This window comes from Delphinapterus leucas, chromosome 9 (genome assembly GCF_059928025.1).
Source record: "Delphinapterus leucas isolate spDelLeu-1000000601 "Yukka" chromosome 9, BTC_Dleu_Yukka2, whole genome shotgun sequence".
NCBI lineage: Eukaryota > Metazoa > Chordata > Mammalia > Artiodactyla > Monodontidae > Delphinapterus > Delphinapterus leucas.
In genome coordinates this window covers 46,325,833-46,343,302 of record NC_143137.1, presented here as the reverse complement: position 1 = coordinate 46,343,302, position 17,470 = coordinate 46,325,833, and the positions used below count along the sequence as shown (strand labels likewise).

General features: G+C 41.0%; 1 protein-coding gene across 1 annotated transcript in view; it reads right to left on the bottom strand.

Annotated features, from left to right (window-relative positions):
- SCRN1 (secernin 1) overlaps positions 1 to 17,470 on the bottom strand; it is a 54,671-nt gene that overhangs the window by 34,097 nt on the left and 3,104 nt on the right. The window contains exon 2 of the mRNA XM_022584299.3: positions 640 to 799. Coding sequence (XP_022440007.1) covers positions 640 to 798 — 159 coding nt within the window. The 5' untranslated portion in view covers position 799. The remainder of the gene's footprint in view (positions 1 to 639; positions 800 to 17,470) is intronic.

Genomic DNA, 17,470 nt, shown 5'->3' with positions numbered 1-17,470 from the left:
CAACCCAAATGTCCAGCAATATGGGACCGATTAAAGTCTGATTACATCCACAGAATGAAATACTACACAGCTGTAAATGAGGGATGAAGAATCTCTTTAGAGACCAGATGGAGTGACCTGCAAGATAGTTTTAGTTGAAAAGAGCAAAGTGGAAAAAAGTGTATATAGCATGCTACCATTCATCTAAGAAGAGAGGAAAGGGACTGGGATAAATATTCATATGGATATGTATGTGTGTGTGTAGTTTATTCCATATATTAATATATAATTTTTTAAATGGAAGGATAAACCCCCAAACTTCCAAAACATGATAACCTATAGAAGAAAAAGGCAATGGAGTGAATGATACAAAGGCAGAAGCCAGACTTCTATGAATATACCTTATTTCATAGATTTCACTTTGGAATTGTGTAAATATTTTACTTAAGTATAAAACATGGGCCATAGCAACGAATGTAGAATTCTCCATGTCACCCTGTTTTTAAGGCTATGAACAAACCTGAATGGAAACAGGAATCAACAGAACCCACATGACAGTTCTGACTTGTGAGCAGGCTTCCAGGTTAAGACATCAAGGTGCTGGACAAAGCCAGAGAAAGAGGATACATGTTAACTGAGAGACAGTAACACGTGACTTACCTCAGCCTTGCTCTCAGGTTCATGATCAGCTGCCGAGAAATACACAATCTCTTGCACTTCATCCCTGGGCCGAGCTGAATTTTTCCCAAATACCACCAGACCGTCCTTCGCACGTGGCGGGAAGGCCACAAAACAGTAACTTGGAGGAGCTAAAGCCATCCTGAAAAGAGAAAGAATGGAAGCAGGCCTAACATGGAACATTCCACCGGTGAGTTCTTCAAACATATTTCACCCACTAAGAGAGTTCTAGTATTGAACTGTGTGCAGCGAGCTCATTAAGAGAGCCCAGCTGGGGCTTCCCTGGTGGCGCAGTGGTTGAGAGTCCACCTGCCAATGCAGGGGGCACGGGTTCGTGCCCCGGTCCGGGAAGATCCCACATGCCGCGGAGCGGCTGGGCCCGTGAGCCATGGCCGCTGAGCCTGCACGTCCGGAGCCTGTGCTCCGCAACGAGAGAGGCCACAACAGTGAGAGGCCCGCGTACCGCAAAAAAAAAAAGAGAGCCCAGCTGGCAAATAAAGGTGGGGTGTCTGGAGTAGAATCACAAAACCACTGACACCAGATATTGTTTAGTACTCTGTGGGAATAAAGGATCTCAGGTTCGCAACAGACCGCAGTGACAGCCAAAAGTGCAAGGACGCAGGAGAATGGAAAGGTTATTGTTCCAGGCAGAAAACACACATGCTGCCATCTGTCACAGCAATACAAAAATAAATAAATATACTTTGTAACAGTGCACTACTGAAGTGCCTCTGATCTAGAGATGCATGGCTGCCATATGATAGTTTTTGGGGTGCTCATGGGGAAATGGGTCTGGAAATAAACTGAAAGATACCCCACTCTTTCATATATATCTTTCTCTACCTCAATGACATAACACTCAAGCACCTTTTGGCTTTCCTCCCGCCCCTCTAACTGCTCCTGGGCTGGCTAGTTCTCTTCTACTTGGCCATCGAGCATCCTCACTGCTTGGCCCTTCCTTCCTCATTTAATGCTCTTTTCTTTCTGGGAAAACTCATCCATGCCCAGAGCTTCGCTTGTCATTTACGAACCAGTGACCTACATATATAATTCCAGCTCAGTTCTCTCCTTGAGCTCCTGACCCACAGACCCAGCCTACCTGATATCCAAAGCTGAGTTCATCATTTTCCCTAAACTGGATCCCTTCCTAAGGTTCCCTGTCTCAGCAGCCAGCTTCATCATCCATCCCACTGGAGCATCAGGAACTATCCTTACCATCTGCCTCTCCATTAAAATATAAATGAGAAGTAAAGCAATATTCTCAGAAAAGCAACTGGGATTCAAAACTCAGCCTCGTCACCTACTAGCTGTGTGACCTTGAGCAAATCACTTTACCACTCTGAGCCTCATGGATTTTTGTTTTTTGGGTTTTTTTTTTTTTTGTGGTACGCGGGCCTCTCACTGTTGTGGCCTCTCCCGTTGCGGAGCACAGGCTCCAGACGCGCAGGCTCAGCAGCCATGGCTCACGGGCCTAGCCGCTCCGCGGCATGTGGGATCTTCCCAGACCGGGGCACGAACCCGTGTCCCCTGCATCGGCAGGCGGACTCTCAACCACTGCGCCACCAGGGAAGCCCTGAGCCTCATGTTTTGCCCCAGCCCACAGATGTATCATGAGCATCAAATGAAATGATTCTTGAGAACATATTTTGCAACTTGTAGAGGCTACGTGAGTATACGAGATATTTTCTTTGGGTTTTGACCACTCAAATAGAGCAGTGTCTCAAAATTTCTGTTGAGGAAGCTAATCAAAATCAACTCCCCTCACTCATTACTGGACCAGTTATCAAGTCACAGAGTCAGCAACATTCTACGTTTAGAAACATCTTTGTGAGGAACCATATTGCTACGTCTACATCCAGGCTACTTCAGGGTAGTCTGTGTACACACACCCCAGGCTGCCAGAGTTCTTCCTGGCAGTGCTTATGACAGGTCCCTCCCCAGGGCACAGAGAAGTAGGTAGTCCATAACTCTGCAAATAATTCCCTCCTAGCTCAGGAAAATAGCCCCTAGCCCCTTTGGGGGAAAGAAAAGGCAAGAAAATAAAAGAGACTCCAGTTCTTCCTCCTCTTAACCTTTCCCATTTTCACAAAACCACATTATCTTCAAACTTGAGGGGTAGAGAGGAATAAACCAAGACTCTGTATGCGTAAGGAAGACCTACAATAATTATAAGATAAAATGCCTTTATAGAGGATTCCTAGAATTTGGAGGTGGGAAGAATTGCTGGCTGAGCCAAATCAAGTGAAACAGACCCAGAAGAAGGTAAGATCGGGAAAGAACGCGTTGTCCTGTGTTTGTATGACTCTCGTATGTAATAGGACTTCCCTTCTGCCCCCGTTGTGGGGCCATGTCAAAAGTGCTGGTGTCTGATCTACGAGCAGAACCTTACTTTACTCGATCCTTAAAAACAGTAGGGCTTCCCTGGTGGCGCAGTGGTTGAGAATCTGCCTGCCAATGCAGGGGACACGGGTTCGAGCCCTGGTCTGGGAAGATCCCACATGCCGCGGAGCAACTGGGCCCGTGAGCCACAACTACTGAGCCTGCGCGTCTGGAGCCTGTGCTCCGCAACGAGAGAGGCCGCGACAGTGAGAGGCCCGCGCACCGCGATGAAGAGTGTACCCCGCTCGCCGCAACTAGAGAACGCCCTCGCACAGAAACGAAGACCCAACGCAGCCAAAAATAAATAAATAAATAAAAATTAAAAAAAAAAAAAACAGTAAAAATCTGGGACTTCCCTGGTGGTCCGGTGGTGAAGAGTCCACCTTACGACGTGGGGGACGCAGGTTCCATCCCTGGTCAGGGAACTAAGATCCCACACACTGCGGGGCAACTGAGCCCGCATGCCACAACTACAGAGCCCACGCACCCTGGAGCCTGCGCGCCGCAACCAAAGAAGAGAAAAACCCGCACACCACAGCAAGAGAAAAGGCCACGCACCACAACGAGGAGCCTGCACGTCGCAACGAAAGATGCCGCATGCCTCAACGAGGATCCCACATGCTGCAACTAAGACCCGACACAGCCAAAAATAAATTAAATAAATAACAGATAAATCTTTTTTTTCTTTCTTTTTTTTAAACATCTTTATTGGAGTAGAATTGCTTTACAATGCTGTGTTAGTTTCTGCTGTATAACAAAGCAAATCAGCTATACATATACATACATCCCCATATCCCCTCCCTCTTGCGTGTCCCTCCCACCCTCCCTATCCCACCCCTCTAGGTGGTCACAAAGCACGGAGCTGATCTCCCTGTGCTATGTGGCTGCTTCCCACTAGCTATCTATTTTACATTTGGTAGTGTATATATGTCCATGCCACTGTCTCATTTCGTCCCAGCTTACCCTCCCCCCTCCCTGTGTCCTCAAGTCCATTCTCTATGTCTGTGTCTTTATTCCTGTCCTGCCCCTAGGAGTTTTTGACTAGCACTTATTCTTCAGCTTGGACATCTGCTTGGTCAGCAGGTCATCTGAGTCACTTGACCATGACGAATACATAGGCAAAGGAAGCCCAGGGATATGTGGGCCCAGAGAGGCTGGCTTTTCTGCTGAATTTGGGGAATGATTGGGAATGCCAGAAGGGAGCAGAATTTTTATGTCATTTTTTTTTAATGTTAGATGAACCCATAAACTGTGTATCACAACCTGTAGCAAACTAGCCAAAGCCAACTGTCCATTACTTTTCCTGGATCACCATTCTACACAATGACTAGCCTCAGAGATGACTTCGCTGGATCCTCGTCTGCTCTCTAGATCAGCGCTGTTCAGAACTTTCTACAATGACGAAAATGTTCCATCTCCACTGTGTAATACGGTGGCCACCAGCCTCAAGTGGCTATTGGCGTGTAGTTAGTGTAATTAAGGGATTAAATTTTTAATTTTATTACAAATTTTAATTCATTTCAATTTAAATAGCCACAGGTGGGTAGCAGAAATCCTACTGAACAGAGCAACTTTACAACTTCCCAATAAACCCAGAAATGAGGACTTTCACATTGAGGTTTCCAATGACCCCAAAAGTATTTATTTGTAAAGTCCTCCACTTATTCTATGACAAATCGTGCTATCACCCACATAAATTGAATTAGTCAAGAGGAGGTAGGACAATGCTACAAGACTGAGAAAAATAAACACAGGAAGTGGATACGGAACTCATCAGGTGAACTGAGTTTAAGCAAAGCTCTTTTCTCCGGAAGCTAAAGGTGATCATAGCCCTAGAGGACAATTCCATTTCCCTTGATGGGAAGCTCACATTCCTGACTCTGAATATACCCGGAAGGTGGCCCTCATTGCTACCTGGAAACCCCTTGTGTACTTTGTCTGGTCAATTCCTCTCTTTAACTCCTAAATGCACTTTTGAGACCTTCACTTCTCTTCAAACTTCCAACCACTTCCTCTAAGTAGATACCTTACCTTATAGTCCACAAAGGACAGATGGGTGGGGGAGTGAGACTATTCCAGAGGGAGGCTATGCAGGTTTGAAGGCCCTGTGGCTGGAGAAAGGGGAAGGAGCCATTACATCCAATAGCCAGTGTGGCTGAGCCAGAGGTAACAGGGAAGAGGCTGGAGATGCAGGGAGAGAGGCTAGTTCATGTTGGGTCTTGAAGGCAACAGCAGGGACTTTAGTGTCTGTCCCATAATAAACACTAAAGCCACTGAAGGCTTTTAAGCCAGGTTTTAGGAAGGAAATGGAGCCAGTGCACACAGATAGCTTTTCAAAGAAGTTTGGCTGTGACAGGGAGGAGACAGCAGTAGATGGAAGGGAGTTCCATTTCTGTGTATCTACTCTAAGGAAATGATCAGGAATATGGACAAGATTCATGCACAAAAGTGTGCATTACAGCGGTATTTATACAGGTGAAAAACTGATGGAAACTTAACTGTCCAGCATCAGAGAAGTGGCTAAAAATTTATGCTACAACTATATGGTAGAATACTATAAAACCATTAAAATGTTTGTGAAGAGTTTTTAATTGCATGGAGAAATGGTTTGGGGAGGTGGGGGGGTGTCCAAAATAAATTATCTTAGGGCTTCCCTGGTGGCGCAGTGGTTGAGGGCCCGCCTGCCGATTCAGGGGACGTGGGTTCGAGCCCTGGTCCAGGAAGATCCTACATGCCGCGGAGCAGCTGGGCCCGTGCGCCATGACTGCTGAGCCTGTGCTCTGGAGCCCGTGAGCCACAACTACTGAGCCCACATGCTGCAATTGCTGGAGCCCGCGTGCCTGGAGCCCGTGCTCCACAGCGGGAGAGGCCACCGCAGTGAGAGGCCTGCCCACCGCGATGAAGAGTGGCCCCTGCTCGCCGTAACTAGAGAGAGCCCGCGAGCAGCAACAAAGACCCAATGCAGCCAAAAATAAATAAATAAAATAAATAAATTTATTTAAAAAAAATTATCTTAACTACATGAAAATATGCATAGAAAAAGACCAGAAGTGGTAGCCTGACCACTAAATTCTTTCTGGTTTTTTTATATTTTCCTTTGTTTTCAATTTTCCTACAAGTATTTATACTTATATAATCACACACAAAAGATTAAAAAAAAAATAAACCCAGGGGATATTACCGATTTAGGAATTTTATTTTAAGGAAAAAATTTGGCTCTATTTCAATGTCTCAACATCTAAAATTTCAAAAGTGGCAAATTCTTATTTGAGTTATAGTTAGGACAAGTTTTTTATTCAGCATTATTATAGTTATTCTCTAGTACTTTGTTTTCCTTTTTTTTTTCTTTACAGCCTGCCCAATTCAGAGTTACTCAGGGAGTACACAAATTTTCATTACTATTATTTACACAAATAGCGGGCAGGCCTCCTGCAGTCGCCTCCTTAAACAGGAAAAGAAAAACTGGCCCATCAGAAAGCCAATTTTCTGCTCACCCTGAGATGAAATTCTTTTGAAACTAATTCCAGGAATCTCAATTTTGTTCCCATTATTTGTCAAAATACTGGCTAACATACCAGATTAAAAAATCTGAAAAGTTAACTCATCTATATACTGTATAAAACATGCATTTTGAAATCTCTGTTTACAGGATTTTTTCTAAACTGTTAAATCATTCATGTATGACACAAAAAACCGACTTTACCATTTTTCTCCCTTTCCCTCTATAATCTTATACAGCATTATGAAATGTCATCATCTCTTCCACGAAGAAAAATAAACTAAAATTTAATTAACTCCCAATCACACATGCTAATGCAGAAATTTATTACATAGACTTTTTTTATCATTTATATTCAGCTTTGGAAAACAGTATAACCATTCAATAATGAATTTTCTGTAACTACACTCTACTTAACCCAGCATTAAAATCAGTGAACAAAGCTTACTCGGAAATAAAGCCATGACTGATGGCTTTTTTCTTAACTTGCTTGCTTTGAGGCACAATTCTGAAGCTGTCTTCTGAACCACAGGGATCCAGAGGTGGGGATGTGGGTACAGGGTTATACTACAGGCCTAAAACTGAACCCAGGAATGTCTATAGCAGTGTTTTCCAAATTGCATGTTGTGGCCCTTTTGTGGGTTATGAAATCAATATAGTGGACGAGATCAGCATTTTTTAGAAAAGAACGTGTGCATCTCACATAGTAAAAGTAAGCGCTCGTACAAGAAACTTTAAGTTCAGATATACACATATAAGTATCTGTATGTACTGGGCTGAAATATAACATTTCTCTCTTACTATGGTTTTCAAGTAAAAATCTTTAAAAGCAACAGGCTTAAAGAGCAAGTCTACTGAATAGGCTTCTTTGTGGTAAATACCAATTAGGATGCTTGCCAGGTTAGCAATAAACTAACAGTTCCAATTAATGAAACACTCCAATTTAACCCCCACAGACAATTAAACTTACAGGTATGTCCTAGGAAGTATTTGTTAAGAATATTTCAAAGTACGTTTATCTGTACTTTATGCTAAGTAGAATAAGCCAGTCCCCAAAACGCAAATACTGTGTAATTTCACTTATATGAGGTCCCTAGAGTAGTCAAATTCATAGAGACAGAAAGTAGAATGGTGGTTACCAGGGGCTGGAGCAGGCAGGGGTGGGAGTGGGGAGGAGGACAGAGAGTTAGCTGTTTAATGGGTACACAGGGTCAGTTTTGCAGGATGAAAAATTTCTGGGGATGGGTTGCACAACAATGTGAATGTACTTAATGCTACTTGAACTTTACACTTAAAAATGGTTAAGACAGGGGCTTCCCTGGTGGCGCAGTGGTTGAGAGTCCACCTGCCGGTGCAGGGGACACGGGTTCGTGCCCCGGTCCGGGAGGATCCCACATGCCGCGGAGCGGCTGGGCCCGTGGGCCATGGCCGCTGAGCCTGCGCGTCCGGAGTCTGTGCTCCGCAACGGGAGAGGCCACAACAGTGAGAGGCCCGCGTACCGCCAAAAAAAAAAAAAAAAAAAAAATGGTTAAGATAGTAAATCTTATGTTACGTGTATTTTTACCACAATTAACATTTTTTAAAAATCAAATAGCCACTTGTAGCTCAAGGCTACAAAACTGGACTGGACAGCTTTAGATATCGTGCTATCAGCTGTGGTAAAGTACCCCTAAGCTCAATTTCTAATCATCACTGTCCTTATCAAAGTCCTTTCAGGATTCATGACTTCCTCTTGGGAATTACAACTCCAGAGTCCCTGGAGCTCACAGCACAGGAGCTGCATCTCCCAACATCCACCCTCCGACTGGTGACAGGAGGCTGGGTACAGGCTTGGGGGGCTGGAGCACTGCACCCCTGTAACTAGGAGACTGCTTACAGAATGTCTAGACAAGGAGGGAGGAAGCTGCATGGGAAAGAAGGTCTTTGTCCTCAAGTTCAGTGAGTAGTTATTGAAGGGCATGAATGCTCCAAGCCAAGTAGGGGTTTTCTTTGCCTGAATGCCAAACTGCCCTGCCCTTTTATCTCAGTGAAGCTGCAGAGGCCCTCATTAGTCACCATACCCAGTAATAAGGAAGCCTTGAGTTGCCTGAGAGGAAGAAAATGACTGTCTACATAAGCTATAGGCTTATTAACTCTTGCAAATAACTGTGACAAAGTACCTTTACTTGCACAAAGAAATGAAACCCAAATGTCCTTACTCTCCACGCTCCCAGCTTTACTGAGAAGATTGGGTAAGCTTAAAGCCAACGTCTATGAATTACCTCCTTCCAGAAAAGCAAAGAAGAATGTATTTTATTATATTTTATTATGCTATATTACTTATCAATAAAGTCACTTTTTAAACTGTTGACATTCCCACTGAACTGAAAACAGGACAAATGATACTCACTTATAAATTTATTTTCCTGTCCTATATCTGCTATTGAGATAGTAAAGAATAAACAGGTGTTTGGAAAAGGAATTATCTACCTGAATTGAGATGTAAACGCCAGCTGATGAAAGGTACGTAAATTAGCTCAGACTCATCAAGCTCTGCTTGAAAAAAAGAAAGCTTCTTCTGTTTCACTGAAAGCTCAAGATAGCAGAGCATAAAGCTTTAGGGCTCCACAGCCAGTGATTTCCAGCTTCAAACATTCTATGCCTTGAATGAGGAACTACCTAATGGAAGAACGACCACATAGGGTATTAAGTAAGGAAGCAGGTTTTAGAGGCAACCTGGGTTCGAATCTCAGCCCCGGGTTACCGGTCTGTAACAGGGATAATGACAGGGTTGCGGTGAGGTTCAAATGAGCTGAAACATAAAGTGCTCAGAATGCTGTCTGGGACACAGTAAGGACGCATCACCGTGAGGGTGAAGAAAGTTACATGATGAAGGCTGTTCCTTTGTCAAGGTCTGATCTGAACAGATGAGACTTCAGAAACTTGGCTTTTTACAGTATCTAAAGGCTCTCTCACCTTTTGAAGATGTGCTCCATTGTCACCTGATGTCTTTTAAGAGCTGCTTACTATTCCCTTTCTCTAAGGCCAAGGGCAACACCTACCTCTGACAGCTGACTCAGGCAGTCTTCAATGCCACTCTTCTGCAGACATACTTCCTAGCAGCATGGGGAGGTACGGGGGTGGCAGGCTGCACATTCATTTGGTTTGGTCCAGAGCACTGGCCTAAACAGTGTGGGGTGTTTTTTTTAAATCAGAATTAGCAGCTAACATTTTTAAATCTAGAGATTTTCCACAGAAATTCAGATGCTTATCGTCTCTTGAAAACTCAAAAGACCTAGCAACACTGGATCCACATGACAGCAGGATTGGAGCTGAGGGGGGCTCCTGCCACAGTCCTCTCCACTTCCCAACACTGAGGCCATTGGAAGCGCTGCCTATCATCACCCTTGGGCTGTTGCTTTTTTTGTTCTTTCTTTTTTCAGTGTCAGGTCAATTGTGCTCATTTACAATGCCTGGTTGGCCCTGTAGCCCCATGTGTACAGAGGCAAGAGAAGGACATACTTTAGAGACAAACAGACTCTTGTTCATATCCTGACTCCACCCACTAACCGTGAGAAACAGACAGGTTATGAACTCTCTCTGAGCCAGAGTTTCCGCATGTGAAAATGGGACTGATCCTCCGTACACAACACAGCACACATATTTATCTGAGATCGTATGGAAAGTACCTAGTCCTGTGGCCGTATACAGTGGGATGCTCAATAAATGTTCCTTTTCCTCCCTCCTACTACTCACTGGGGATGGGTGTGCCACTTTTGCACCAATCCCTACTATGCTCCTTCACCATCTCACCAATGGTTTGCCCCTGGCTCATCAGACACACTCACGTTCCAATGTGCAACTAAAATGTGCTTAAAGGATCAGACTGGAATGGTGGAGCCTCTAGATTGAACCATCAGTTTACAGAGAATACAAATGACACCATGGGGATGAAATCAGCAGAATCTAGACTATGAGAAATTCTATAGGACAAATCTGATTTCTTCAACAAAAACTGCAAGAAAAAAAAGATGAAGAGACAAAGTTACTTAAGAGATGTATTAGCCAACTGCAATGAGTGGAACTTATTTAGATCCTGATTTAAACAAACTGTACAAAAATTTTATGACAGTTGAGGGGAATTCCCTGGCGGTCCAGTAGTGACGACTCTGCACTTTTGCTGCTAATCCCTGGTTGGGGAACTAGGATCCCGTGAGCCATGCTGCGTGACCAAAAAAAAAAACTATAATATTCCTAACATTTGGAGTTTCCTGGTGCCTAGTGGTTAGGATTCCAGGCTTTCACTGCTGTGGCCCAGGTGCAATACCTAATTGGGGAACTGAGATCCTGAAGGCCACGCAGCGTGGCCAAAAAGTAAATTTAAAACAAAAGACAGTTGGGAAAACAGAAACGCACTGAATATTTGATGATACTAAGGAATTATTGTTAATTTCTTAGATACAATGATATTCTATTTATGTCCGAAAAAAGGAGCCTATATTTTTAGAAATACATACTGAAATATTTCCATGTGAAATGATATAATGAAAGTAATCCAGGGTGAGGAGAAAAGGTGGGAAATTCAGATGAGACAAGATTCTCTAGGTAATAAAAATAACTGAAGCTGAGTGATGGGTACATAGTGGTTTATCATACTGTTCTCTTTACTTAAGAAGTAATGCGTATGATAAGATGTTTAAAATTCTTTTAAGGTTAGAAATAGCACTGGACTGATCTAATATAGGAAATGCTTTCTTGGAGTCATAACTTATGAGTAAGTTATTTGGGGGCTCAGATATCTCTTTGAGGAAGGATTACTGGGGGCAGGGAGGATGGGGAAGGATTTCAGTTGGCTTGGTATATTAGCGCACTGCGGGAAGAGGCAAGCCCCTGGTTTCCTCTACTTGCTATATCTCTTTCCCTCAAGTTTTAAAACGCCTGTCTCTGCTCTTTAGACTATCAGCCCCATGAGGGCAAGGACATGTATGTAAATCCTTATTTCCCCTGACACCTCGCGCAAAGACTGGCACATAATAAGACGTCAACAAATGTCTGTTGAACAAATGAAGGGGAAGGGGTATCGATATTTCATCTTCAATGAGAGAAAAGGAGCAGGAAAATCTGATTCTGACAAGGTGCTCCCAAGCTGTGGTTCAATACGTGGGATTCACATTTGACCACACATCAAAATGATGGTCTGAGGAGCAGATTCCTAGACACCCCCTCCTTGGAGATTCTGATTCAGTGGGTCTGAGCTGAGTTCCCAGGAAGAATATTTTTAACAAACGCCCGGGTGATTCTGATGCAGTCAGTTCAGACTGGTGTGGAATATCCAGTTATAGGTTATTAAACCTCTTTGCTTCTCTAAAGTAGTATTCATTTTTTTTCTGCCCAGCTTTCTTTTTTTTTTTTTTTTGAGTGTGGAAACTTTCAACACACTCATACAAGAGTACAATAAGCTCCCTTAAGGCAAGGGCCATCAACTTTCTGCCATCTTGCTTCTCAATTTTATTTCTAAGGAAACCATTTAATTTTAATTGAATGTTGCTGAATTCAGCAACAGCATTGGCAGCAATACTCTCTGCCTTCGAGACGAAGGTGGGTGAAACCCACCCCTGGGTAACGAGAGAAGTATGACAAATAAAGATGTAGGAGGCTGTGTTTTCTTGGTCTTTGGCTTTAAAACTGGGAAATCAGACTAATCACACTACATGATAATCAGGAAGATTTGGATTGTTAATTGTTACTTAAATGTTTTGCAGTTTTCACTATTTTAAAAAAATAAAGTCTCACCCAAATCTTTAAAAATACCTTTTAAAAAAAAAAAAAAAAAGCATTCTTCATTTAACATAGATGCAAGGTAAATCATTTGGTAATGACCATGACTCCTCTGCCTTGGATAGAAAGTAAGAATTTAAGCCAGAAAAAAGAAGAGCTAGATATCATTTCATGTAGCTGAATATTTCTAAATCAGTAGGACCTGCAAAGAAATATCCTTTGGATGCTTTTTCCTTAATGACTGAAATGATCACAAACTGATTTGCTCTTCCATTCCAAAACTACTGCAATTTAGGTGATTAGCTAGAGGAAATGAAAAGAGTGTCTATTTCAAATTTGTAAAACCAAAGTTCCAGGTAATTAACAACTATTCAACTTCACCGAAACCCCTGATAATTTAATGGACCACGGCTGGTGCATCACCCTCTCCCAAAATACAGCCACTTAGATGATCATAAGAATCCAGAAACAAAACAAAACAAATGTATGATATTTAATTTGCTATCTGTACATATCATGGAAAGCTGGGAAATCTATCAATACGCAAGAACAAGCTGGTGAAATAAAAAGAGGTCACACAAGTTATATACGGTATCATTCAAATTATGTATATTATATAGATAGATGATGCAAAAAGATCATAAGGAAATGCAACAAAATTTTTAAGAGTAATAGTATTGCTGGGTTGCAGAAACACAGGCAATTTCTCAACCTATATATATTCAGGCACTTTCAAACTTCCCACATGAAAATACAGAATCTGTGATGAAAATACTTTAAAAAAAGAAGAAGAGGAAGAGTTGCAATAGAAATAATCTATTTTCTCAATATATTGCCGCTAATAAACATGGCCTTTCAATAAGGCAGAGACTAGGGGATTAAGGAGAACCCCACACCTCAGTCATGGCAAATGAATTCATTTTATCTTTTGGCCACATCTGATTCTGCCTTATTTTCGAGATATGGTGACAATGAGAAATATGAATAAAGCAAAATGTCCAACTTAATGATTCACGTGACAGCTTAATAACTAAGGAAACGTAGACTTTTCTATAGTCAAGTGGAATGTTGTGCTTCAAAATCTACATTGCTTCATAGGATAAATTAGGGGGTAACTGGTCACTTAACAAAAGTATTCTTCAAATCACTCCAGAATTTCTCTATAATGTGAAATATTCTAACATGTTTCCCAACTTTTTAACATCAAAAAATTTTCATAGACACCCCACATAAGAGTGATTGTAGTTGGTTGGGAAAAATATGTAATGAATATATGTTATGAATTTAGTAACACTTTCAAAGCATTTGTATGTACTAAGTGGTAATAGAATCCTTAAGCATCTGAAAAATAATGCTGAAGATATATGTGGCTCATTATTTATTCTGTGTCCATTCAATGTTGGGACACATGTGAATTCAAGGCCCCCCGTCAAAAACTCCACTACACCCAGTGATCTGTTCATCACTCTGGTGCATTTAAAATATGGTACGACGTAAAAGAAAACTCAGGCTGCGTGAGTATCACTTTTGCAGAGCTTTTAGGAATTTTAGAGTGAGGGGAAGAGAAGGGATTAGTTGAATGGCATCCATTTCTCATAGATACAACAGTTTTTTTTAATGTAGGAAGGAGTAGATAAAGAGTACAAATGGGATTCATTTTTCTTTCAAGCTAGCCAAATTAGAAAAATATAGTCAGATCAAGTTCACTCTAAGGAAGATGTTTTCCAATACATGGCAGGTTGAAAGACAGTTTTCCATCTTTTACAGTAATATAAAGAAAGAAAGAAAATGACTTACATCACATTAATAGTATACATTCGACCTGTGCAGTCAGAATAATCTATCCAAGAGGTTACATTATGGCTTTTTAAGAAAGAGTCAGATAGACCCAGATTCCGGGTGTAGCTCCTCCAACTACTAAGTTCTTCATCTATAAAACATGGCCATGGTGTCTACTATGTACTGTTATGGGGATTAAATGTGGTAATAGATGCAGAGGATCTGGAATAGAGAAACATTCAAGAAAGGTTGGTTCTTAAAGATTAGGGTTCTGGGAATGTAATGATTATGGAGATAAAGGAAGAAGAATGTGTTTGAAATAGGCAGGTATGTGGTTAGCCGCCAAAAGCATTCCCTGTGGGAGAGACCTGGGAGCTACTGAACAGCCACATCTAGGGTTCCTTCATTTCCTTGTGTTCCCATTTCTGACATTGCTGCCATTGTGTCCACTAATTTGGCAAGGTTGTTTTGAATGATGGCCTTCCTATTCCCACCATCTGTTTTCCTCTCCCATATAAATAATGGATTGTCTATTCTCATCTTTTCCCAGTAATATGATTTGATAAGTACCTGTTAATGCTGTAAACTGGGATTTTAAAAAATCTTCCCAATCACTCTTAAAACAGTGGTTTACACTCTGTTCCTGTAAAAAAATCAGCTAAACATTCATTTCCTACAGAAGAAATTTAAATCTTGCTAGTATGAAACCACAGGGTTACTTTACATCTAGCAAAACGGATTTAAAAACTACTTTGTAAATGCCCATTAATGCTAGACTCATTGGCTGTGTCTTTACCATTAGGAAATGTATCCCATCTTATTATCAAAAAGGAACTTATATACATATATATGAACATATTAGTGTGTGTATGTAAATACATATATATGTGGGTGTGAATATCCCCACTTATGCAAATATTTATAAGTATATACTATAGATAGACAGGAGGGAGGGAAGGAAGGAAGGAAGGAAGGGAGGGAGGGAGGAACGGAGGAAGGAAAAACAAGGACCTGGAAGGATTAATATCTAACTGAGAGTTGGAAGTGGGACTAAATGTGGGCTATAGAGATAGAAACTTCACATTTCATCTACTTATGTCATTTAAAATTTCTTTATAACAAGCTCATATTACTTTATTGGATTTTTAATTATTTTTTAAAATCTGATTACTTCAGTGCTCAAGAAAGGACATTTTAAGACATTTTATTTAATTCTTTCAGGTCGCTAGGCACTGCTAAGTGCAATTTTAAAATACACTAAGGTTTCATTTTGAGAGGAGAAAAAGATATTCAGAAGAGCCTTTGATCACTACATCATTTTAACCAGGACTTTTAAGAAGTCATATGAATTATCGATATGTAATCTGAGCCCCTAACCACCTATAAGCACCATGTGCAACCTAAGGGAAAATGGAGCTAAACAGATCTTCTCAAGGTCTTCATCAACTAGAAGAAGAGGCACTCATGTATACAACCAAGAGAGGAGGGCAATAATACAACTTAAAACGATGATCAGAAATGCTTATGGGAGCCTTCAAGAACACCTAGCTCACTTTAGGGTAGTAGATTAAGCATTGGGAGATTTAGGTTAAATATATAACCATTAAGAAGAGAAGGAGAAGGGAACATTAACTATATCAAGCTCCCTCACTCTGCTTCCAGTGAGGCTCAAGCTGGCAGGCCCCCAACGTCCTCCCCTTTCAGTCACCCACCCAGTTCAGTTCATTGCTCTCCCAGGCTGGGTGGAGGCCCTGAGGATGCTGGGAGTTTCTGGGGAAGAGAGGACAGGTGGGTGTGATTGACGTGTACATCACGTCAGTCATTCTCCACTCACCCCATCGCCTCCCCTCCAGTGTCTATTCAAACTTCTCTCACCTCCCACATCCATTTCTATGAACAGTATCACACACCTCAACCAACCTCCACTTTCTGCTAATGACCTAGACTGATGCAGCCCAATAGAAATATAATGGAAGACAGATGTGAATCACATAGGTAATTTTATGTTTTCCAGGACCGACATCTAAAAAAGTAAAGGGAAACTGGTGAAATTACTTTAAATAACATATTTTGTTTAAATCCAATATATCCAAAATATTAATTCAAAATACAGGCATACCTCATTTAATTGTGCTTTGCTTTATTGCGCTTCACAGATAATTGCATTTTTTACAAATTGAAGATTTGTGGCAACCCTGAGTGAAGCAAAACTATGGGCGCCATTTTCCCAATAGCATTTGCTCACTTCCTGTCTCTGTCACATTTTGGCAATTCTCACAATATTTCAAGGTTTTTCATTATTGTTATATTTGTCATGGTGATCTGTGATCAGTGTTCTTTGATGTTAGCATAGAGAAAAGAGAACTCACTCTATCGTGTGAAGGCTCACATGATAGCATTTTTTAGCAATAAAGTATTTTTAAATTAAGGTATATACATTTTTTTAGACATAATGCTATTACACACTTAACAAACTACACTATAAACCTAAGTTTTATATGCCCTGGGAAACCAAATAATTCATGTGACTTGCTTTATTTTGATATTTGCTTTATTGCAGTGGTCTGGAACCCAACTCGCATTATCTCCAAGGTATGCCTGCATAATCAACGTAAAAATCATTAATGAACTGTATCTGTTCATTGAAATCCCGCCATTTGCAACAATACGGATGAACCTAGAGGGTATTATGCTTAGTGAAATAAGTTAGACAAAGACAGATACTGTATGTTATCACTTACATGAGAATCTAAAAAATAAAACAAACAAATGAGTATAACAAAACAGAAAGAGACTCACAGATATAGAGAACAAACTAGTGGTTACCAGTGGGGAGAGCGAAGGAAGGAAGAACCAGATAAGGGTATGGGGATTAAGAGGTACAGACTACTATGTATTAAAAAATAACCTACAAGGATATATTGTACAACACAGGGAACATAGCCATTCTTTTATAATAACTTAAAATGGCATATAATTTATAAAATTTTGAATCACTATGTTGTATACCTGACACTAACATAATACTATAAATCAACTATACTTTAATAAAAATGAATAAATAAAATTATTAATGAAGTGTTTTAAATTCCTTTTCCTATAAATGTTTGAAATCTGATGTATATTTTACATTCACAACACATCACAATTCAGACTCTCCATGTTTCAAGTGCTCAATAGCATGTGGCCGGTGGCTAGTGGCTACTGAATTAGACAGCACAAACCTGGGCTCTCACTCCAATGAAAAGACCCAAACTTGCAGAACGAATGATTATTGCTGAATAAAAGGATCATGGGTGGCTTTTGAAAAATAACCTTGGCTTATCTGTATTTTTTATTGTTTTCCAACAAACACAGATTGCACGTGTTTACTTTTTTTAAAAACTTGTGGTTTTAAAT